The 23,288-nt window shown below is 39.9% G+C and overlaps 1 protein-coding gene across 1 annotated transcript in view; it reads left to right on the top strand.

The window, feature by feature from the left end:
- The window catches only part of tmtc2b (transmembrane O-mannosyltransferase targeting cadherins 2b), an 85,661-nt gene extending 73,542 nt beyond the window's left edge, over positions 1–12,119 (top strand). The window contains exons 9-12 of the mRNA XM_086028871.1: positions 3,387–3,468; positions 4,213–4,327; positions 7,916–7,979; positions 9,986–12,119. Coding sequence (XP_085884997.1) covers positions 3,387–3,468; positions 4,213–4,327; positions 7,916–7,979; positions 9,986–10,165 — 441 coding nt within the window. The 3' untranslated portion in view covers positions 10,166–12,119. The remainder of the gene's footprint in view (positions 1–3,386; positions 3,469–4,212; positions 4,328–7,915; positions 7,980–9,985) is intronic.
- Positions 12,120–23,288: the final 11,169 nt, after the last annotated feature.

The raw sequence follows: 23,288 nt of genomic DNA on the forward strand, positions 1-23,288 counted from the left end.
TAAAGTACTCTGTACAAGAGCCCTTCACCATAAATCATATGGACCCAAGTTGTTTTCCCAAGCACAGTCTCTGGGAATAACGCAGAAGAGTGTTATGGTTTGGTCAAGTTCACTCTGGGAAGGCGGTCAGTTATCCATGACGAGAATTGCATTTTATTTAGGAGACCGCTACTGATTTGAAACCTTAAGGGATACATTTGTGTAGATTTTGACAATGATGGATGGAAAAAGAGCTTTGAGCACATATGACTGTATTAGTGCAATGCCACCACAGAAGGGAAGTTAATTTTTTGGGCTAGACCACTGTGACACGTGTATTCTGAATCAAATATCAAAGAGTCTTTGTACTTATGAGACTGAATCAGTGTGGGTAAGGGATATACGACCAGCCCTGCAAGCCTGGTCATCTGTCATCGCCTACTTGCTCACTCTCCTGCAGCAAAATTACGCGCTATGACAATGCTCCAGATCCACTCGGGGTGGTTGAGGTGTAGTGTGGCGACCCTGAGAGATTAAGCTTGGCGGCAAGGTGATTAAGGATTGAGGGAAAGGAGGACAAGGTGTGCAGAGCTGGTAGCTGAGGCACGCCACCGATTGAATTGGAGTTTATTGCTTGTCGGGAAGGAAGACGGAGATGTAATCTAATCATTATATTATTATCCACCTCATTGTGTTGAACACTCCACACCTCCACCTTAGGGATTCGAATGCCTGTCAGAATGTTGGCACAAATGGTTGCTAACAGAAACCTTTTCCTCTATTTACTGTCATTTTCAACAGTTAATAAAAGTCAGGCTTCATCCTTCATCCAAAGAGTCCCTTTGGTGTTTGTGTGACATTATCCAGAGATTTGAGGTGTGAGGCACACAGCATTAAGGCCAGCATGTGTGCCAGAACACAAAGAAACACAAGAAGCACAGTGGAATGAGAGCTACATTGTGTTAAATGAAAGTAGAAACAGTCGATCCATTGTGGAATTGGCTGCATCGCATCAACTGAAGTATGATTCTGATTCTGTTTTTCTTATATAAACGGTGATCAAGTCTGTCACTCTAAGTTCACATTGTTCATTATCTAGGAAATAAACACCTAACAAACAAACAAGCACTCTATAAATTGTGCTCATTTTTGTAAACAATTGAACCTAGGCAGAGTCTGCACTCTAGAGAGGCCATTGGAATGATTTATCATTCCAGTAAAAATGTGAAACCCTAAACTATACGTTAACCCGCTTTATCTGCATCTACAGTATTTATGAACCCTGATATTTTTTCATCTGTGTGATACACATTATATGACTTAACAGTTTTTGTCTGTAACTAGTTACATCTGATCAATTATTTCAAGGCGTGTCACACAAGTCACATCTCCCATCTACTCTCAACTCCCATTTGTGAGAGTGAGAGCTTTATTCTGAGTTTGAGCAAATACATGCACACATGCCTCCGTTATTATAAAATCATCAGCCTGTCAAAAGTCAGAATGAAACTACACAGATATGACCGTTTTCCAATTGGAATGTAAGTTGACTCCCAGGCATAGCCATATTTACAGTACAGTATACCCACACCGGCTTGATTTTCCACAGCATCAGAGGAAACTACCCACACTTGTATATTTATATTAGAAAATTAATTCATTGAATCTGCAGTTCATGAAAAACCGTGCTGGCGTTAATACAAGAGTCTGCTGGTTGGATGGTGCCAACATGAAGTACTTTATCTAAAGCCTATAAGGGCTTTGTGAATGTCTTGTGAGGATAAGCGGTATAGAAAATGGATGGATGGATGGGTTTTGTCCTTTCAAGCAAACACGTTCTAATTATGTCTGCCTTGTTAATACTAAAACAGGCTCTTATAGATGGCCGTCGTTTGTGGTTTGTTTGATCAGATGTCATCTGGTGCCTGAGTTGAATCGTTTCACGTCCCATTCTGCACTTCTATTGGCCAGCTGCTCTGCTTTCTTATTTTTTGATTGACAATTCAAAGTCGCCAGTTTCTTTTTTGTGGGTTTGTTTTTAATTGTGGCCTGTTTTTGAATTGGTTTTGTTTTGTATTGGCTTAACCTACAGTTACACATATGCACATACCAGGCACATTTGAGTGCTAATCCCCACTATCCCACTGGATTATATAGATTCATAGCCATCAGTCTCTTGTGGTTTATTTTTTGATTGAGTAGGTTAGTTCACAGTTTTATATTAAAATATTTTTGTTATCATGGGTCAAAAAGGGGCACCTCTATCTTCTGTTCCACCAGATCATGTTTGTGTTTTTTAAAATAAATAAAAATGTATATGGAATTTAGAAGTAGAAAACTTTACCGTATTTTTCGGACCACAAGGCATACTTAAAATTCCACAGTGCACCTTATGTATAGTTGGATGTCGGCATTTTAGTCTGTCGTCTTTGATTCAAATTCCTTTCTATTGTGTTCCCTTTGTCATTCTCATCGCATCTAATCGCGAGCAGGTGTCTGTTTTCGACATACCGTAACTAGAACTATTTCCTGCTTCCACGTCTAAGAATCATGGGTGATGTAGTCCTACTAGCCAAATGCGAGCTATTTCTGGTGGTGCGTTTCCAATGTAACAATGTGGGAGAATATCATTGCAGTCTGTTGGACTGAGAGGTAAACATAATGTTAAATTCCTTACTATTTTAATGCTCATGTTTGTATACACTGTTTAGACCCAGTGCAAGTTGAGCTTTTCTGGTGGCATATTTCCACTGTTTCAAAGTGGTGCCGGACTGTCGCACGGTAAGCGACACAGCCGGCTTCCATTAGCTTCTGAAACTGAGCAAATAAGGTTGGATATTGGTGAGTGCATTGACTTGTTTACAGCTGTTGAACTGTCACCTGAGATTGGATATACATTAGCTAAAGTAATAACACACCTGTCACTCGATTGACCGGTGATATTCAAACTTTTTTTATTTTTTTTTTATAAATCTGTCGGAGGATCCCCACCTCCGCTCGAAACAACCCATACAAATATAAAACTCTCATTTGAGTGTCAGTTTTCTTTGAATCCGCTTTCCATTTTCCCACATAGAAGCTAAGATGCACCAGCAATCTGGTTACGTTCTGCAAGTGCTATTTGCACTGATCAAAGTGTAATGAATGAGCCTTTGCTCCTTTTGACCGGCTGCATCAAGAGTGACCACACATACTGTATGTTGACACGTGACACATGAGCTTGGAAAAACAGCAAGGGTGCATGTGTATTTATTAAGATTTATTGTTAAAGTGAGGCTGCGGTTTAGGGAGACACGTTAAGAATACACAAATACATTTAGACTGGTAAGCTGAGTGTGGTGTTATTGGAGTGAATGGTTTCATGAGGCAATTGAAACAGTAATGACACTGTGGTTAATCTGTCTCAGGGGCAGAAATCAGAAGCAGAGAGGTACTTCTTGAAGGCCATCCAACTGGATCCCACAAAGGGCAACTGTTACATGCATTATGGTAAGTAGCCATTTGTTTTCTCAACTTCAGTTGGACATATCTTGATCCCAGCCTTATATCCTCAAATACCACACACATGCAGTATCTTATGTACTAGTCTATTTAGGCAGGAAGCCAGCGTGTTAGCAGACAGAATCCATTTAAGCTTAGCCAACTTAATTTTACTGTCAGTTCATTTATCAGTATTTGAGATATCTCCCCAATAAATTCCTGAACGTTAACAGTGACATTAGAAATAATATTTCAATCCAAAACAGAAAGTGAGTTAATAGATCAAATTACCAAAAAGAGGAGTAGGTCGAATCACCAAAGCGTAATATAAGATTTTCTGTAGGATAGTCACAACATAACAAGCCACAAAATTATGACTACCCACAATGTAATAATTTCCAGTACAAGAAACCGTAATGCACTTAAAACAGTGTCTTAGGTTTTACATACAATGTAAATGTCTTTTTTTTATGTAAAAGCAAAGTATGTAAGGTGACACTATCCCATGTTAAAGCTTTGTTCGATTTTTACATTTTACATTTTTGCAATTTGGGGAAAAACCATCAACAATACATATTCTCTATTACGTAGTTAATTAATCTGAGCAGTTAAGACTGAGGAATGTCCAAATTGTTATTGGTCTACTTTTGGCTAGTTAATGTTTTCCCACCCTAGGTGCCACTCTGTCAGTTATATTTCTCTCAAGAGTTCCCCTCTGCATTCTAACAATGCACTTCTCTGTTGGGCTTCCAGGTCAGTTTTTGTTGGAAGAGTCACGGCTGCTGGAAGCGGCAGAGATGGCACAGAAGGCGGCGCAGCTCGACAGCAGGGAGTTTGACGTGGTCTTCAGTGCTGCTCACATGCTCAGGTAAGTTTGGGATTGGAATTCTTCAGTTTGTGGGTAGTCCATTCCTTCAGTTGAAAGGGATGGCTGTTTGTAAGAGAGGGATGTGTGCCATGTCTGCATGGTTTTCCTCAGCCAGAACGATTGACTTGACTGCACTTTATAATCCTCTTCTGTGGTCGCAGTGCCAACTGAGCTCAGTGAGTTTTTCAGCTGTATATTTTCAGATGTGCTTTCTCACTTTCCCCTGCCACTCTTGCTTTGCGGCATCTGGCTTCCACTTCCAAATCAAAGTGCTTCGTCCAGCCCAGGGGCCTGAAAAATGAAGTGTTAGTAGCCCACCAGCTCTCTGTTGTTTGTCTAAAAGCAAGCCATGAAATGGAATTTGGTGCTAAATACATAATTGAAAGATATATGGATTGCGCAAAAAATACAGAAATGGTTGTACACTATTGTGCATGACAGGCCAGTGGTTGGTTATGTCCAACTGGGTGAAACCTTTTCTATATTCAATGTTTGGCATATATTGAATATAACTTGGCAAATAAAGGAACTCCACTGGAAATAGTGGCAAAGCAGTAAATTTTGCTTGAGAAGTCTTACATACAGTACACCAACACTGCTGTTGTGACTGTGATGTTTGTTTTTAAAGATGAGTCTTTTTCAGTGTGCAGATGGTTTGAGAACACTGTTTTTTTTAACTTCCACTTTAAGAATTCATTTTAGAAGTCTCCAAGACAATGTTATCTAGTTTAAGACATCCTTTTTATTTTGTTAAATGTATGTAGACTGTTCACACCAAACTGTTGCTGTGGATAGTTTATTGAGTTGAAAAATAAAATAACATTATTTTCTACTTCTATTGTAGTGAAGTGTTGTTCATGTCATAGAAGCTCTTCACTGCCTCCTATAGTTTGGGAGAATATCAACCACAGCAGATGGAAGCCGCGTACAGTATATAAGGCTGCAAAAGTTGTGCCAGCTGGATTCCGCGTCTCATTTCCTCGTGGAACGTACATGCGTCAAGCATAACCCAGCTTTAAGGCGGCAAACTACAACTAGTAGAGTGCGTTGGTGTTGCTGTAGACTTTACTTTTGATGCTTGATTAACGCTATCCATTTTACTTGCTGTGTTTCACAAAGATGTATTCATCATACTCTCCTTAAAGTGTACTTTATTGTTAAGTGGTAGTATAATGCTGTGTATATTGTTACATACATTGCCCTAGTCCAATTATGCTCCAATGGACTGATTACTCGCTGCAAAAAGTTGACTCATACTTGCATTATCTAGCTGTGTTATCTCAGCTGTAAAAAATTCCATTTAAGTTTGCAATTATTTTTTTCTATCGTAAAAAGCCATCTCAATCAGACCAAGCCAATAACTGTATTTGCTTTAGTGGCATGTAAACATACAGAGAAAGCGACTGCGGTACAAGAGAGTTTCCTCTTCCTGTTTGGCCTGATGCCTGACTCTTTCACAGCTCACGCTCTTTATGTGTTTGTGTTGGGTGCAGACGTGGAAAGGCCTCTGTTTGCTAGGGAAAGAGACACTCGCGGGTGCTTCTGATCATTTTGCTACCAAACTAATAATTGCATGCTTTCTCCTTTAAACATGTCATGTTTTTCCACTTCCCTCTTCTAAATTGACTCTAGTTGGCAGTGTCAGCTTTAAACAGTAGGCTGTTTAATGCTTAAAGGCCATTAGGGGCTTCTGTTCCTTCCATTTTGTGTGTCAAATTATGTGATATTATACAGTACACTATATAATTGCAGCCAAGGGAAAAACTAGTGTACACTTGCAATGCACTTACTTATTCTTTCCCATTATACAGTCCATATGTTCTTTGCCATGTCAAATAGGAGCATATCTGAACAATTACTAAGATGTCATGGTGTTAGGTATACAAACGTGTGCTTCTTTTGCTTGGTCTTATTTCTGCACACAATTCAGAATTGGTTTAAACTGCTAACTGTATGTACTAGTACCCGTCCAATGATCTCGCTATTGAATGTTTAGTTGAATGGTGAATTTAAAAAATGATGGGATGACTGGTTTTAATCCAAATGCCATTTATCTTAATCAGTAACATGACCACGCTTGAAGTAATACTCTTTGTTGTGTGATTTGCTCCTGTCTTGGGGAGATGAACGCCGCAAAACAAAATGTCCGAATAAGTTAGTTATTCAGCAGTTCATTTGTCTGTTTGTCTTCTCATACTTTAATTCAGGTTTAAATACGTTATTTGGATGTTTGGAAACCACTGCCTCATACATTCCTCTGTTCACTGCAGTTTGGCAGACTTGGAAGGTTCCTGAGGGTTGCTCTCCAGTCGATTTCTGCCAAACAGAGTGATGGTTTGAACAAGAAGTCATCTGTTTCAAAAATTGGTTTCTAAATAATGATAAACAAACATATGGTTGTGGTTAGATGTAAAACTCACTCATTTCAAACAATCCAGCATATCTGCTGTCTTGTATCTGGATTGCTCTTTCCTGGACATTCTTTGTTTTATGTAAAAGCAAAAAGTGGGAGCATGTTACAGTATATCATGACTTGGCCATGGTAAAACAACATTAGCAGACCTTATCTTAAATCTACAGCATGCTTACTTTTGCCATAGTTTGCATTGCATTTAAAAAAAAAAAAACTATGAGACGCATCTGTTAATCAACTAATGGATCTTGTTGCGATACATCTTGTACTTTTCATTTCCATTTTGGGCAATAATGTGCTTCCATTTTGGTGGGAACAGTTTTGTGAACGCCATTTTTAGTTCCAGCATGACTGTGCCCCTGCACACAAAGCAAGGTATCTTTGGATATCAGACTTATGGTATTTATTAGGTTATCCTTTTCTTTCTTTCTTTTTCAGCACAAAACCAAACATGCATCACGGTTTACTTCTCTGGGAAACTGATTGTTAAATGCCTTTTTACCTGGAACTTTAAATAACCAGCAAGCTTATAATTGGCCACAACAGCCAACATGAAAGCTGGCCTTTCTTTGATCACCAGAGTAAAAAGGGGCTCCTCCAGCAGCCACAACCGCCCCGCTGTCCTTGACTTTGTCAAAAATAGCCCATTTGAATGGAGCAATTGTTACCATCAGTGAAAATTAGGCAGTTGGTCTTTGTGAAGTGTGCTTTAGTAAGCTTTCAGCAATAAGACAAACAGTGTTACAGCGACGACGTAACATTAGACATCAGCAGATAACCCTAAAGCTAAAAAGTTTCACACTAAAAATATTTGTTTGCAATGTTAGTGGCATCGGTTCCACTATTAGCTGTAAACAGGAATGAGTGGTAAATACACTGAGTCAACCTCACATTGCTGTGAGTCCTGACCTCAAGATTCAATTAACAAAAAAGTGCTTGCTGTACTACTCAGATAAGGCGTTATCAAGGCAAGGATCCAATCGTATAGAAAGATGCTATCATATGAGAAACATAGCTGCAAAGGGATCAGCTATTATCATCCCTCATGTTGTACCCTCCATTATTTTCCCTGTGACCCCCGTACAAACCGTAAACACAACAGGTTGAAGGCCTTCCCTGTGAATGTGCGTAATAAAGATGAGTAATGACTGCTTCTTTCTGTTTTTTCTTTCTAGACAAGCCAGTCTGAATGTAGCAGCTGAGAAGTATTACAGACAAGCAGCAAGCCTGAGATCCAACGTAAGTACAAACTATAGCTAATCATTATCATTACCATTCCAGCTGGTGGAGCCCGGGTTATCACAGACGGGTGTGGCATTTCAGTAATCTCGACCATATTCCTGACCAATGTGCCTTCATTATCAGTGAATCTCTGAGAGATCAGGCATTTTGCTAAGACTGCAGGTTGTTGGTCCATCGCCGGCTTCAAAGGCACACCACATGGCCATGGCAAAAACTGATGATAATAACACCTGGACAGCTTAAAAAAAACCTACATGGCCACCGTTAGCAAGCAGTAAAAAGAGGTTAGCGTAATATTCAGTCGACGGTGGGAGGAAAGCATGAGTAGAATAAACCTGCTCAGGATCATTGCTTATAAAATACGATGTCTTATAGATAAAAATGGTCTGTCATTGTCAAGAAGACACGGGTGATAACTTTGACAAAACTTACAAAATCACCAGTGTACCTGTCTTCTTAACTCTTCAGTTTATCTTGACATAGGCCATGTATCCTGTCAGTCTTCTTCCGTTGTTTCAAAAATGACTCAAAGGGCACTGGTGTTTTGAATTAAGAATCAATGTCTCCAGGGTTAGCGAGGACAATTCACTCCATTTAAAGTCTTGCCATTCCCTCTAGCTAAGCAAGGTAAGTCATATCGGATGCTTGCTTTGCATGGCTCTTCATCTTACTTTGAAGTGCCCTATCTCATCATGGGATTCTTGACCTTAATAGCTACCTGCACTATTTGAGCCAATGATTCCCCAACTGAATTTCACACTCAGCCTTTAGATGAGCACATGCTGTTCTATGGAGCAGGCTAGTGTGCTTCACATCTGGCTCTGCCTTTGCTGCTATACGACAGTTTTGGGGGGGAGGATTGAGAGGCGGAGTGGTTGCAGAGCTGCAGGAAATGAGGAGAAAAACGAAGTTTTGACGAGGGACGTTTGCGGAGTACCTCATGTGCTGCTACAGGGCAAGGGAGAAATGCAGGAGTATGGATATAAATCAAAGACGTCTTAGCTTTATGAATGAAACAGAGCGTGGAAGATTTTTGGCTGAGCCAAGCTGAAAGGTTTTACCGGTGAGGTGAGGAGGGAATTTAACTCAAGACTTGATAAGCTCTCCAAGACTTTTTTTTTTTTTTTGTAATCTTTGGGAGTGAAAAAAATGTAGTTGGTTTATTCCCTACTGACTGCTTCATATGTTACTTAATTCATCATTTTCTTGGCACCAGTAAAAAAAAAAAAAAAAAAAATAGATAGTTTTTGACAGCATCATGATAAAATAATGATGGTCTTTATTTTGTTGTACATGACATGATACTGGCTACAGTCAAGTTTTTAGGATGACATCCATACAGGCCGTTATAATCAACAACACACTATCCTATCGGGAAAAATAAGAATTAGACAAAAAAAAACAATTGAACATTTCAGCAACTCCTTAAAATAAACTCAAAATTCATTGGTGTTTCCACATTTGGATGATACAACTTGGTTAAACTGAATTGATTGGACCCCTGACACCAATAAAAGTGTTTCTTATAACGCTGTTTGCTAAATGGATTGTATTCATTTTAATTCATCTGTCAGAAAGAGCGAACCCCCACTGACGTGCAATGCTTCCACTAACATGGCTGTGAACAGAGAGGAGCTAGTTGAAATAAAGCAAAGTCAGTGTTGCCAACCTAGCGATTTGACCTTTTTTTCCCAATAAACAATTATCGAATATCATTACCGCTAAGAATCAAACAACATGAGCAGAACCATTTTCACACTGGTTTCTGTATGACAAAAGGAGCCAAGCACGGAGTCGATTGCGCTAAAGATTGCCAAAGACATGGTACCAATTTATACGTTCCAAAAGCTGTGATTTATTGACTTGTTGGAAACGTTTGAAGTTTTGTGCTACCAAAGGATGGGAAGAAATGTAAATATCGTGTGACTTTGCAATACATGTTGCGCCTACACACGTAACCATGCATATTTGCGTCAGAAATCGCCTCTGTTGTTGTCTTTTAGTATCCTGCAGCATTGATGAACTTGGGAGCCATCCTACACCTCAATGGGAAACTTCAAGACGCTGAAGCTAATTACCTCCGAGCGCTGCGCCTCAAACCAGATGACACCATCACCCAGTCCAACTTACGTAAGCTGTGGAACATCATGGAGAAACAAGGCCTGAAGACCACGAGCCCTTAAGCTCCTGTTGCCTGCCTCCTCGGTGCATGGATGACACTCATGCTCATCTTTTTGACATGGAGGGGACTCAGGGAGGACGTTTGCAAATACAGAGAGGTCTCGATGGTACCTCAGTGCCCTTAACCTTTGACAGAAATGTTCAAAGTTTGGGGTGGTTGTAGCTCCTTTTTTTTCCTAACGAGAGCACTTGAAATTGAGGTAGGAATGTAGTTCCATTCTGAAACATTGGCAGTGAATTGGAAGGAGTGAGATGAAGGATGAATAAAATGATCCATCAGTAAGACTGTACGGTATTGAGCATGCCACCCCAAAACAGCAGTGATTAATAACAGATGAGGTTGAATTTGAAAACACGTTTTTGATTATGAAGAAATATAGTAGTTGGGATGTTTGAGACCTGAAAAGGGAATTAATTTATTCGCTCTTGAAGCACAACAAAAGCCTCCGATTTAAGGGAAGTATATTTGTTGCTAATAACCGTTTACAGACTTGGCATGAAAATGTAAAAGAGAGAAAGAACTGGGACCTGTGATATTTATTATGCCTTTTGATAAAAGCATTGAGACTTTTTTTCAGCAGTGCAAGTGTCATTTCAGCACTGCTGCAGGAATGAAGTCGTCGTGGAACGAGTAGCTATATATGTAAAAATAGATTACCTTCCTATGGAAGTTGTAAACAATTTAAGGACTGGTATAGGAGTGTGTGCGTCACCACTTCCTATACATGTCAGAAGCTTTTATTTAATGCATCAATGAGTGAAGGAGTTATTCTAGCCAAATACAAAAGTTATATATAGCCATGCTGACCTTTTTAACATAAAGGATGCCAAGACTGAAGACATGTTTTCATCCCTGTCCTTGTGTTGCACTAAACTAATTTGACGTGTGTGTATAAAATGAATCCTAATATATACCCAAATTGTGTATTTTAAACAGAAAATCTTACCAGAAAAAAACCTAGTCTGGCAAAACCTGAGATTTTTTTCAGTTTGCCCTCACTGTTTTACATGTCATCTTGTCACACTTTTGATGTTAGTCACAATGTGTCAATGTTGTGCATTTTGTGTAATTAACATCTGTCTTTTGTTGTCAGCATAAAATATGTGAAAATCAGCTTCGTAAGATGGAGAAAATGGACGATATTGGTGAGGTTTACAAGTTGCGATCATGAAATAACTGGCAAGTATACCGCTTATCTACTGCATCCCATCAGGTGGTTTAGTGCAGTTGGTTTTCCTTTTCTAAACAGAAACTGAAAAAAAGGCTTATTGAACGCACCAGTCACAACAAGACATGCTAATAGACAACAATAATAGAGAACAAGTGTTTATTGTATTCTTGCCATGTTGGCCACGGTCAGGAGACACAATATTTCTCACCTTGAGCCAAGTAGGTACCGTGCAGTGGAAAGTGGCCGTTACATTGTAAGTTATTGTGTTGTGTTACCATAGCAACAGAACCAGCTGGCACTGTGTTTTACATGCTTAATGAATAAAGTGTTAATTTGTGTTCTTACCTGGATTAAGTCTCTAAATCCATTTGACGTACAAGTGTGATAAATGGTGCAGTTTTGAATGTGGTTATCTGAATATCTGTGTCCTGTCTTTTTGGTGATTTGTCACGGCTGTAAACCATTTCCAATTACATTCCTTCCAGGCTTCACACACTCTGTAGTCACAACATGTGTTTTATTGTTATGTACAGTGTTTTTGAGCAAATTCTGCTAATTGCCTGAGTCAAGTGTCCCACTCTGTGTCTCAGCTCAGGGATCCCAAGCGGTGTATCATTGCAGAAACAATTCTTCGCAGAGCTAAATTATAGATTTATTTTTGAAAATTGTTGTATATATTATTGAGATTTGTAACTTTTTCTTAAAAAAAAGTGTCAGAACACAAATTCTCCCCGATGTTGCTTTTTTTTCACTCTAATAAATTTATGCTTTTTATGCATTTGAATGGATTTGTTTGTGTTCTTGATCCAACTCAAACCAAGCGTTTTTGTAATTAGGTGACATTTCACACCCACTTTCTTGTATTTTTCTGTCAAAAGTAATTGGGTAGTCCTGCAAGCTGTGGAACAGCTTCCTCGCAGCATTTAAGGCTGCCTCCACTACAAATGTGTTGAAAGTGTGTCATAAAAATAACAGTAATGATCTCTTCAGCTTTGATCTTTGAGCATCAAAGAAGACATGTAAATACCCCCATATGTAGAGGGTAGCGCATGTCCACATATGGCGTACAGTGTAATCCAGGTATGACTTCATGGTGCTGCTTGTTCTTCCTGTAGTAGAAAACACAGAAGCTGCTTAAACTGTCCAGTGCCGGTTACATTCTTTATTAGGGAAACGTGTGTTCACTTCCATCTTGAGCTTTTCCAGAAGAAATGTACAGTACACGCAGGTGAAGAATGATCCGCGATGCAAAAATAACACAGATGCGTCCCTACCCAGAAGACTGACTGAAGGGTTTGATGAAAGATAATGAGGAATGAATGATGACCTTATGTTTCTGTTTTTATGGTGAGTAACGGGACCCTAATGGGGGGCTCACCACCACCATAATCGCAACACCAAATAAGGATTTCATTTTTGAATGATATGGTCATTACTTGAAATATGAAACAATTTCATTTGGAAGCACATTTTTGATGGTCTAACACCTTAAGTGGGCCAAAGAACTCATAGGGCCCAATGTATTTTCACAAATGGTGGCCCGCCTTCTTTTTATTGTCCCCTTTTTATTGTTGTGCACTCCGTACATCTAAAGGCCCACCAAAGACTCAGATAGATTCCTGTTTCCCTTTACGAAAAAAAAAAAAAAAAGACATTTTTGTCCCCAGAAATCCTGTTTGCTGCGACATTAGGTTAACATTAGTTGCACTGCTAGCACATATGGTGCTAATTAATTTGGTTTCTATTCACAGTGGTTTATAAACAAAAAATGTCCACCCTCAAGTGCCTCACTTCTTATTCCAACATATGTTACCAATTGAGGTTTGAGATAGCAGGCTTTGAATTGAAGCAATTATGATAAATCAAGGATAAATACTCATTGACAACATCCCTTCAACAGGAATCTGTCAAGTTTGACCATCTAAAGAAGTGGTGATACACAAATGTCTTGAAAATGAAGTGTCTGGACACTTATTATATACCGGTATAGTGTTTTGGTTTTAAAAAGAATGGCATTAACAGTGCTTTCAAAGTGTTACTGAAGCTATGCAGCAAAGTTCAACCATAAGTTAAAATTTTAAAAGGCTTTTTTCAAAGCTGCCCAGTGTTATCTAGTAGATATTTGGTATTTTATGATGCACTATCATAGCAGTGATCTGAACCAGTGCTCGATACAGTCTCAAGATTACACGACTATGCGGGATGCTGAGAAGTATTTAGCCAATGTTATTGCTTGATAGAAAAAGCATTTCATGGAGCTTTTTGTTTCAAGTTATTGAAGTTTTTACTATGTCCTGAAAGGAAATTGTGTTTTGGTGATCTAAGATGGCGAATTGTAAATATGACTTGTGGCGTACTTGTGGATTCTCATGAATTGACAATAAGAAAGAACAAAGTATCTGATGTGTAGCGAAGTGCTTCCTCATGAGTGAAATATATACACACACACACCTATACACACACCTATATATATATACACACACACAAAAAGTTAGAGATATTTGGCTTTTAGGTGAAATTTATGGAAAATGTAAAAAGAGCATATCATGAAAGTAGGACATCTAAGTATGCGCTGGTGATTTCCTCATCTCAAGCAATTCACTGAAACAAAAGCTAACAACAATGGTGGGTACACCACAAGAAAAAAAATAAACGTCTCAATAACTTGTCATGTGCACTTGAGCAGCAATTACAGCTTGACGACGACGTCTCATGCTGTTCAAAAGTTGACTTATTGTCTGCTGAGGCATAGCATCCCACTCTTCTAGACATGCAGCACTCAGGTCATTGAGGTTCTGGGGTGCAGAGTTTCAAGCCTCTGCACGGCGACTCAGCTGATCCCACAGGTTTTCAATAGGATTCAAGTCTGGAGAAAGTGCATTCCATTTTATTTGATGTTCACAATACACAACAGCCGTTCACAGATGATGCAACCTCGATGAGCTGGAGCGTTGTCGTCCACGAAGATGAAATGAGGCATGTGTTGTTGATGTAGGGGCACAATCACTGGCTTCATGATGTTATTCAGGTAGTATGGGCTCGTCGCTGTACCAGTCACAAAGTGTAGGGCAGTTCTGTATCGACTGGACCTGCCCACACTACGGCACCGCCACCACCAAAAGCTCGTCTGGTGACAACAGTGGCTGATGTTTTGCGCTCTCCTTCACATCTCCAACATGGTTGGCGGCCACCATTTCTGCTCAGGTGGAAACTTTCGCCTTCTTCAGAGTGTCACACGATGGTGTGTGACTCATCCTTCTTCGGTGAACATCAGCTGATAAAGACGAGTCACACACCATCATGTGACACTGAAGAAGGCGAAAGTTTCCGCCGAAATATGTCAGGTAAATGATAACCGAAAAAATTTCTGAGATAAAAGAACCAACAATTTCAACAAGCTGAGATGTTCACTATCAATCTTGCTATACCATTAGTGTATAGTTAAGAAGTAACTGTGTTTTACATCAGGCAATGATAATAGCGTGCTGCGCGAGTGCTATTTTTAGCCCACGTGATGTCACATCAAGTGGAAAAGGGTCAACATAGACAAGTATAGCTACACGCTGGCAGGTGACTCCTGTTAGTGCTGCTTGTTTTCTGGCCGTTTATCTCAGAAAGAAACATGCCGAGTAAACCCTGCTGCTATGGAACTTGCAGAAACAACTCCAGACACTACGGCCGCCCACATATGAAGGATATATTCTTTATTCATTTCCCGAAGCCAAAAACTCAAGAGGGATAAATATGAACAATGGGTCAGTTTGTGCGGGCGTCCAAGTTTAACGCCAGCAAGGTGAAGCCTTTTACCTTCATACGTAGCAAATATTTGGCTGGGGGCCATATGGCCCTATAAATGACAATTCTCCCTACATAGAAGACGTAAGCCATTTCTATCATTTTCTTTCTTTTTTGCTTGGCGCTTGGCCCTTCTCCTCCTGCCTGACAACTATTTCATACTCCAGGTGCTCCAGTGAAGTCCGGAAAATTCCCATACAGTCATAGCTCTCCGCAACAATGCACAATCTGTTCGACTATGATATGTGACTGACCGACAGGCGATTACTATTTGGTCCAGCCGACAAAATGGCAGATAAACGGACGGACGGCGGAAGCGTACTCAGGCTGTAGGCGGAAGCCGATAAACAGATCACAATTTTTTAGTAAAATGCCCAGCTCTGCAACCAAGGTTCACATATCTCTCTGGACGGCCACACCTGATGATTTATAGAACGCCATTACCAGCACAACCTTTGTCCGAACACACTTTTTTTTTTTTTTTTTTGCAGCTGGGCCAGTGCATAACACCATGTCAGGACTGATTAGTTCCAGTGACAGACAAGGGATGTGAGCATCCACTAGTGTGCTGTCAAAACAACAAGCTCTTCTCCAGGCAGCTGGCTTTCCATTCAGGACCTCATGATGCCGTCGCGTGCACGTTAAAGGAAAAACACTGGTATGGGACGATATGTTGACTTGTTTGAACGCGGTCCACAGAAGGTTGACGTCCCCTCGAGGATCCTCATTGTGATGGGAAGAAATTACTCATCTGACCTGTGAGGGGTCATTTAAGGTGATTTAACACACACTGACAGCAACAGTGGAGATCAAGCAAGAGAGCACGTGAGCAGATTCCCTTCACAGTATACGCCACGATAAATCAACTTGGGCTTATGTAGTTTCAGTGTATGTTGTTCTTGCAAATACATACTTGAATAAATCCTAAGACTTGATTAGTTACTTCTGTATTGGTTTATCCGTGTGCTTGGTGAAAATACTGGAACTTCAGTTGTTTTCAAACCCCAACGTGTCCATTTTTCGTTGCATATGCTGTATATATAATGGCATTTAAATGGCGTATGTTTCTTTCTAGTGTTCTATTTTGACACTGTTATACTGTGTTGAGTGCTGCGGGAGATATTATTGGTAGAAAACACACTGCTTGGACAAATGGCCTATTCACTTTCATTGTCCATGTCAAGGGAATAGTTGGGTAAAACAACAGAAAAGAGGGCATAAAAAAGTCGGTGGTGGGGGTGGGGAACACCATTTTACACTTGTTTTTCTTCATGTGGCTCCACATCAAAATCTACTGCACTTGTAGCAACAGAAAATGTGTTGTCAACCTTTAATTTGAAATACACGATTGTTGCAGTTCACATTGTCCGCTTGTTTACAGGTTGTTATTTTTGACAAAGTCCAATCGTCACTCCTCTATGTGAATGTGTGCGTCCGTTGCCTTGCTTTTCTGTTTCTCACCTCATATAGCAAAGTGATTTAAGTGCAAATGTAATTGTTGCCGTCTTTATTTCATTTCAGTAACAGCTTTTTTTCTTGTTTCTACTTGTAGTATTTCACGTCTGGAAACGTAGAATCCCACTTGATTGAAATGCTACATTTTACTGTGTTATGTATTTATTCTGTCACTTTTATGAGTTGCCCCAATGCCAAGACATAAAAGTGCAGTTGCAGTGAAGGGCTTCATATTTGAACTGTCCAAAGCTTGAATGTGTGGTTTGATCAAGAAACCGCACACCTTACGTAAGACTTCACCACACGAGAGTTCGTGTCTCGCTCTTGATTAAGCTCATTATCTTGCTATAGAGTCTTCTTGCTCTGTGGAGAGGAATGCTGTAAATCAAGCCTTTCTTGTATGGCTCCCTTCAAGAAACAGTGTTATTTCTCCTCAAAGCTGAGAGACTTGCTGATTAAGTTCCTCAGAGAGCCATTAGAGCCGGCGACCTGTCCCACTCAGCCGCCGGCAGCATCAATCATGCAAATCCAGAAGGTGGACACCCCAGTCAGGCCTGCCATAGTCTTTATTACACCCCAACGTCAAACACCAGTAAAAAGTATGTAGTTAACCACTCCGGACACTACTTGAAAACCTCCTCCACTAGCAGAAATGGGACACCATTCTTGAGCATGGAGGGAGCCACAGGTCTCATATCAGGAGGCTTTGGTTAGTCAAGTTTGACACCCCCCTTTAGTTGTGCCCCAAAAGCCTATCTCCGTGTGGTAGCTCTAACTGGACAGGCTGTTATTCTAGCCTTGACACTGGTAGAGGAGGTCATTTGCAAATGGCTTTAGCACTCTAAGCCAGCCACGTGAGTCCTCATGACAGGTCTGATAGAAGTTTTGATGGAAAATCAATAAAGGTTTGGTCAATTTTGTCGTTGCTCCAATAGTTTTAAAAAAAATCTGTTTTGTGTGTGACTCCCTCCCATGATTGTTGCTACAATGGGGATGTTCACTTGACTTGAATTTGTTAAGTTCAAACTAACCGGTAGAGTGCAGTTATTTTTTCAATGTTAAAGTATAATATAAAAGAACATTCCTTATGTCAGTGTTTCCCAACTCTAATTAAGCCAAGGAACATATTTGACATGAGCAAAATCTCGCTGCACACCACCAAACAAAAACAGAGGAGAAGCAGCAGTAAAACAGGCCAAAATCCAGATTTAAGGAAGAGCAACAGACTAGTTTCATATCATTTGCGGTTTAAATAAAATGTGAGAGTGTCAAAGTAAATCTTAAATCGAGATTTGCACATTTCTACAGAGGGAGCCGTTCTAATTTCCTTGGTGACCTTAGCGACGCCATTAAAAACAATTGCAAGCAAAGCAAAAACATAAATATTTTCTACTTCTTGCCTTTCTGTTGGTTATTTTCTGCTTCATACCCTCAAGCAGAGATGGGAACCCTATTTTCCCAGTCCGTCCTCTATCTGCGACCCGGGCACCCTTCCATCATCATTCCTCCATCCTTATTCATAAAAAGAATCATCCTCTGACTCGTCCGTCCTCATCTTTTTAAAACGCGCCATCACTCCCCCCACCCTTCTGCCACAAAAAAAAGCATCCGTGCATGATGCTGTGGTAGAGGTTTCATAATTCATAAACATTATTTAAAGCTCATTAGCTGGCTAATTATCTATTCACATGCACCTATGGGCTGGGAGTATCGTGAGTGGATTTAATTGTTTTTCAAGTGTTTAAGTGTCACCCAAGATAGCATTTAGCTGCCAGCACAACCGCAGTCGGTCACCAGACTACGGAGACCACCAGGGGACATCACGAGAATATTTAAGAAATTGTGTTTCATTGCAAAGCTTTTGCGCTATTATCCAATAAGTTTTCAGTTTTTATTGTATAATTCCGCAATAAAAATAATTATTGAAAAATCACGCAGTGTTATTTAAGAGGAGAACAAAAGACTTCCACACCTAGGTCGTAACTTTAAATGTACAGTGGTGATTGCATGAGCATGAATGACGGCTTGGAGAGATCTTTACGCTTTAGAAATGTCCCAGACATGGTCATACTTTGCATGCAAAGGGATAAGGTGTCTACTAAATGTTAACAGTTAACAAAACAAAATTGCTATTCACAATATGTCCTCGTCAGTGAAACGGGCGTCCTATGGCGTAATCCATGGTATTACATGTACCGAACCACTTGAGGGCAGACTATGCCTGCGAGCAAAATGTTACTGCAGGGACCTCACATGAAAAAGAAAAAAAAAAGGACTCCAGTATTGTGCAGGCAGTTAATAAAGGTGGCTCTTGTGGTATCGCAGAGGAGAACAGTGGTCCTTCTTTTTAAAAGAACCCAACACAACACGTCAATCAGTACTCCCCAACCAGTGCAGAGACGGTTGGGACGATTACAAGGACGGACGAAAAGCTACTTCCATCCCTGCTTAGTCCATCCTTCTTAAAAACCTTCTCATCTTCCCTCCACAAAATGTCCATTCTGTCCCTGGGACGGAATGCCCATCTATGCCCTTAACAAGACTCAACAGTATTTTGGTGCTTTTAAGCCTTAATGTTGTCCTTAGCTATGATTCATATGTGATTTAATCAGACTTAATTAACTCAAAGATGAAAGCTCTCTTTACTTTCCCTTTTCCAAACAATAATGAATGCACCAAACAGCAGCACCTGAACAAAGAACTCCATTATGTGGTTTTCATTGTGCTTGGTAATGGCCAACAGAAGGTCTCGACCCACAAGTCAGTTCTTTTTACTTGGAGAAAACACAAAGTGCCATAAAGACTGGACTGATAATGGTTTTAATGGCTGCCTGACTGAATACGTTCATGACAAATGCGCGAGAATTATAGACTGAAAAACATAGACTAGCCTAGAACAATAGACTAAAAATGACTGATTTTGCTAATTAGGTGCACCAGTGCATCAGTTGCATGAAACAAACTACTACTACTATGGACACTGGTTGCAAGACTTCTGACTGGACAAGCATGTCCTGTGAGCCCTGACACATTTTCCAGGCTATTAAATGCTCGCCAGTTTCCAGGAATTCCCAGAAGATCATAAATAACTGTTGGGTCATCACCTTGAACTGAATACATCAACAGAAATGACCCTTCAAATGAACATCTGTAGGCCATATTGGATTGACTCAGTGATTAGCACTAAGTGCTAATGTACTGCAAGTGGGACTTGAAGCTGCCTTGTCGTTATAGCAGATATGCAAAACCTGGGATAGTGGGGGTGGATGGAGTTGGGGGAAGTAACATTCCATTTTGTGCCACAGTGACGCAGAAATTATCAACTGTTTTTATAGCCATGCACTGTAATAAATCATCAATCCATTATCCGAACCGCTTATCCTCATGGGCGTCGCAGCTGTGCCGGAACCTATCCCGGCTGTCTTCAGGCAGCAGGCGGTGTACACCCTGAACTGGTTGCCAGCATATCAAAGATATTAATCAGTTTCAAGAATTAAAAAAATCACATTCAGCACATGATGAGTTTTGCCATTATTGGACTTTCATATAAAGCCAAATACAGCAATTCTAATGGTTGATCCTTAAGAGACAATGTGTCGAATGTTTGGATTTTTCAATGATCATTCATTTTTAAAACCCACTATAACAATATGCAAAAAGTCGTCTAATCAGTCGCACTATGATGGAATTGTTTATGCTTCACAGACATTGGCAATTATTTGCAATATTTTGAACTCATGCATTATGACAGGGGTGCCAAACTCATTTTTGTTGCAGGCTACATCATAGTTCTGGTTTCCTCTTCAGAGGGCCGTTATGACTGTGACCTTAAATAGATTTATAATTACCTCATATTACAGATACACAAAAAAAATGACAAGTAGCAAGTTTTGAAATCAGAGGCCAATAAAAACAATTATTAAAAATATATTATTACATTTATTTTAAAAGTGCAACTGGGAGCAAAAATGGTTACAATATCTCTAGATTTTTAAATATAAGGGCAATTTTCAATTTTGGTGTTTTAGCAAGAACGTCAAGTCAATACACATAATTTTCTTTGGCGGCCCACATAAAATGATGTGGCAGGCCAGATCTGGACCCCGAGCCTTGAGTTTGACACCTATGCATTATCAACTTCTAAGAAATATATACAGTATTGGAGTAAAAGTTGTAATAGCCAAGCTAAAAATGGAGTGACAGATGAATCTCAACCTACATGAGGGCAGCCATACAGCCATGTAGCAGCATGTTGGGCACCCAGGGTAAAGGGAAGGCTTGGGCAAAGTACGGTCCGGAGACCGAATCCATTGTTTGTTTGTTTTTTGTTTTTTTTTGGGGGGGGGGGGGGGGGGGCACTGGTGAAATGTAAGGATGGAAGCACTTTAAAATGATGAGGACGGACGGGGATGGAGGACGATTATTTTATGAATAAGGACGGAGGGACAATGACGGAAGGGTGCCCAGGTCGCGGACAGAGGACGGACCGTCAAAATAGGGTAAAGTGACCATCTCTGCTATTTACAGTTAGTTATGGTGTGTGACATTTAGCCCATATGTCAGTCTGTAGATTCCAAAGCTAACAGTCGGGTCAGTCAGGATATTTCCATCAATCACCATTAAATGTGATATTTGCTATGGAGGCAGACGTGACACCAAGCTCATCACAGCACATAAAAATGTAAGAATGTTATGTGACCACGAGTGGTGTTGTTTGTTGGTGTCTTCGAGTTCGAGTTCCCATCATTATCACAGACATTCAACAGTGTGTGTCGCCACAGTGTTTAGCTCATGTGAGCACAACACATTGATGGTAACGAGCCAAAATACATTGGTAAAATTGCTCAAGTTTAAGACTTGGCATCTATACAGCTTTGTTTAGGTTGACAAAATATTAAGTTGCTGCTAGTGTAGGCCCTTTATCCCATATGATTATACATCATCACCAAATAATTACCTCACCTAATCTCCATTGGTCTTGCTTGGCCTTCATACATAACTTTATGTCCCCATGTTGATACATTTTGAGGTTATTTATGCATGAGAGATGTGAGCTTACCATTTCTTTATGTAGTCCTGAGCCATCTTAACACATCGCCATATGAAAAACCAGTCTGAGCTCAAGTGGAGACTGTAAATACAGAGAATGTGGTTTCAATACTGTTGGTGGAGTGAGAGCCAGAAGAACCTTGTTTTGAAGTCATTAGGGGTCATGGATAACCAAGGACACCAACCTCTTGAGAATATTTAGGAGTAAACAAGTACTGTGATGGTTTGAAAATGTTGTGATTACATAATACATATTTTCCAGTTCTATCTACAGCTGACATGCCCCAAAAGAAAGCTTAGTAGGTTCTATCAGTGTGCTCCTTATTCAGCACCTGTGTGAACTATGCTACCTGACATCAACAAGAATATGACACGCTACCATATGCAGCTGATCACGAACATCCTCTCTATGAATAGCTTCTTTCACAGCATGTGCGCTTTTTAAATAAACAATCCCGAAAGGTCCGCACCAGTGGAACAAACTGAGAACACATGAAAAAAGGTCTGCTTTAATAATCAGGTGCAACAGATGTCCATGGCTTCTCACCAAGCAGGGGTAGTACTGTATTGGGGAAATAAATGCAGCTTATCTGAGCTCAAAAGACTCCCAGTAGGCAGAGTGCTTCATTTGTTATGAACATTAAACGAGTGGAACGGATTTCTTTGCCAAAGCTCATTTTTATCACACCATAAAAAGAATATTTGCGGTTGATGTGGTTATCGTCTAGATTCATCAGTGTAAGGTGGCTCAGTTTTTAGCCTGTGATCGGCATGCTGTATATCAGTGAGAAACTACTACAACAGTCTGTTTAGAATAGATGAATGTCTTTTTGGGTCATAATTCTTGAGCTAATAGACAAACTAATGTAAACATGTCAATGCCACTGATGCTTCAAATGTGAAATGGATGAGTTGGAGAACGTTTGCACCAAGTTTTCTCAGTTATATAAATACAGTGTAATGACAAGTCTGCCTGTGGTGTGCTAATATTATTTCACAGGACATTAACCCTCCGTGTGTGGTGCATGTATGAACATACATGACATTTCTTAAATATGCTGAGGCTCGAGTTTTCAGACTAGAAAACTAGATTTGATAGATTTATACTATATGAATGAAAGGACCCAATTATGTTTTTTTCTCCCAGTTTGTGGCCCAGTTTGGAGGCATGCTATTACTGTATAGGCAGGAAAAAATACCACATGATTCATTTATTTATTTTTTATGTATGTGTAAGGTAGTGATTAGTAGTTGCCACAAGGTGTCGCCCTTTGACCATTTGTTGTTATTATGTATGTCTGTACTTTTTACTTTTTGTCCCTGTTGGGACCCAGTAGTATTGATTGTATCCGCGCGCAGCGTCCATCTTGTGGCAGTCTTTCTTTGATTTTGAAAAGGTGAGAGTCGTTGCTATCGACATCCATTCATTATCATTAGCTTAATATGATATCCACAATTTATGTTCAGTTAATTAATATTGTAATATTGTTTTTAATGTGTGTTGACATGCCTATTTAGTTTGTGTGAATGAGATAGAAAATATTGGTTGGGAGATTTGCTTTGATTTTGAGTTCTTGAGAAACCAAGTGTTTTATGTTGTGTTTTGTATTTTTATATTTCACTGCACAATTGTGATAGCAATCTGTCTTTGATT

This window comes from Filicampus tigris, chromosome 4 (assembly GCF_054856515.1).
Source record: "Filicampus tigris isolate MCC_2025a chromosome 4, RoL_Ftig_1.0, whole genome shotgun sequence".
In the NCBI taxonomy this organism is placed as follows: Eukaryota; Metazoa; Chordata; class Actinopteri; order Syngnathiformes; family Syngnathidae; genus Filicampus; species Filicampus tigris.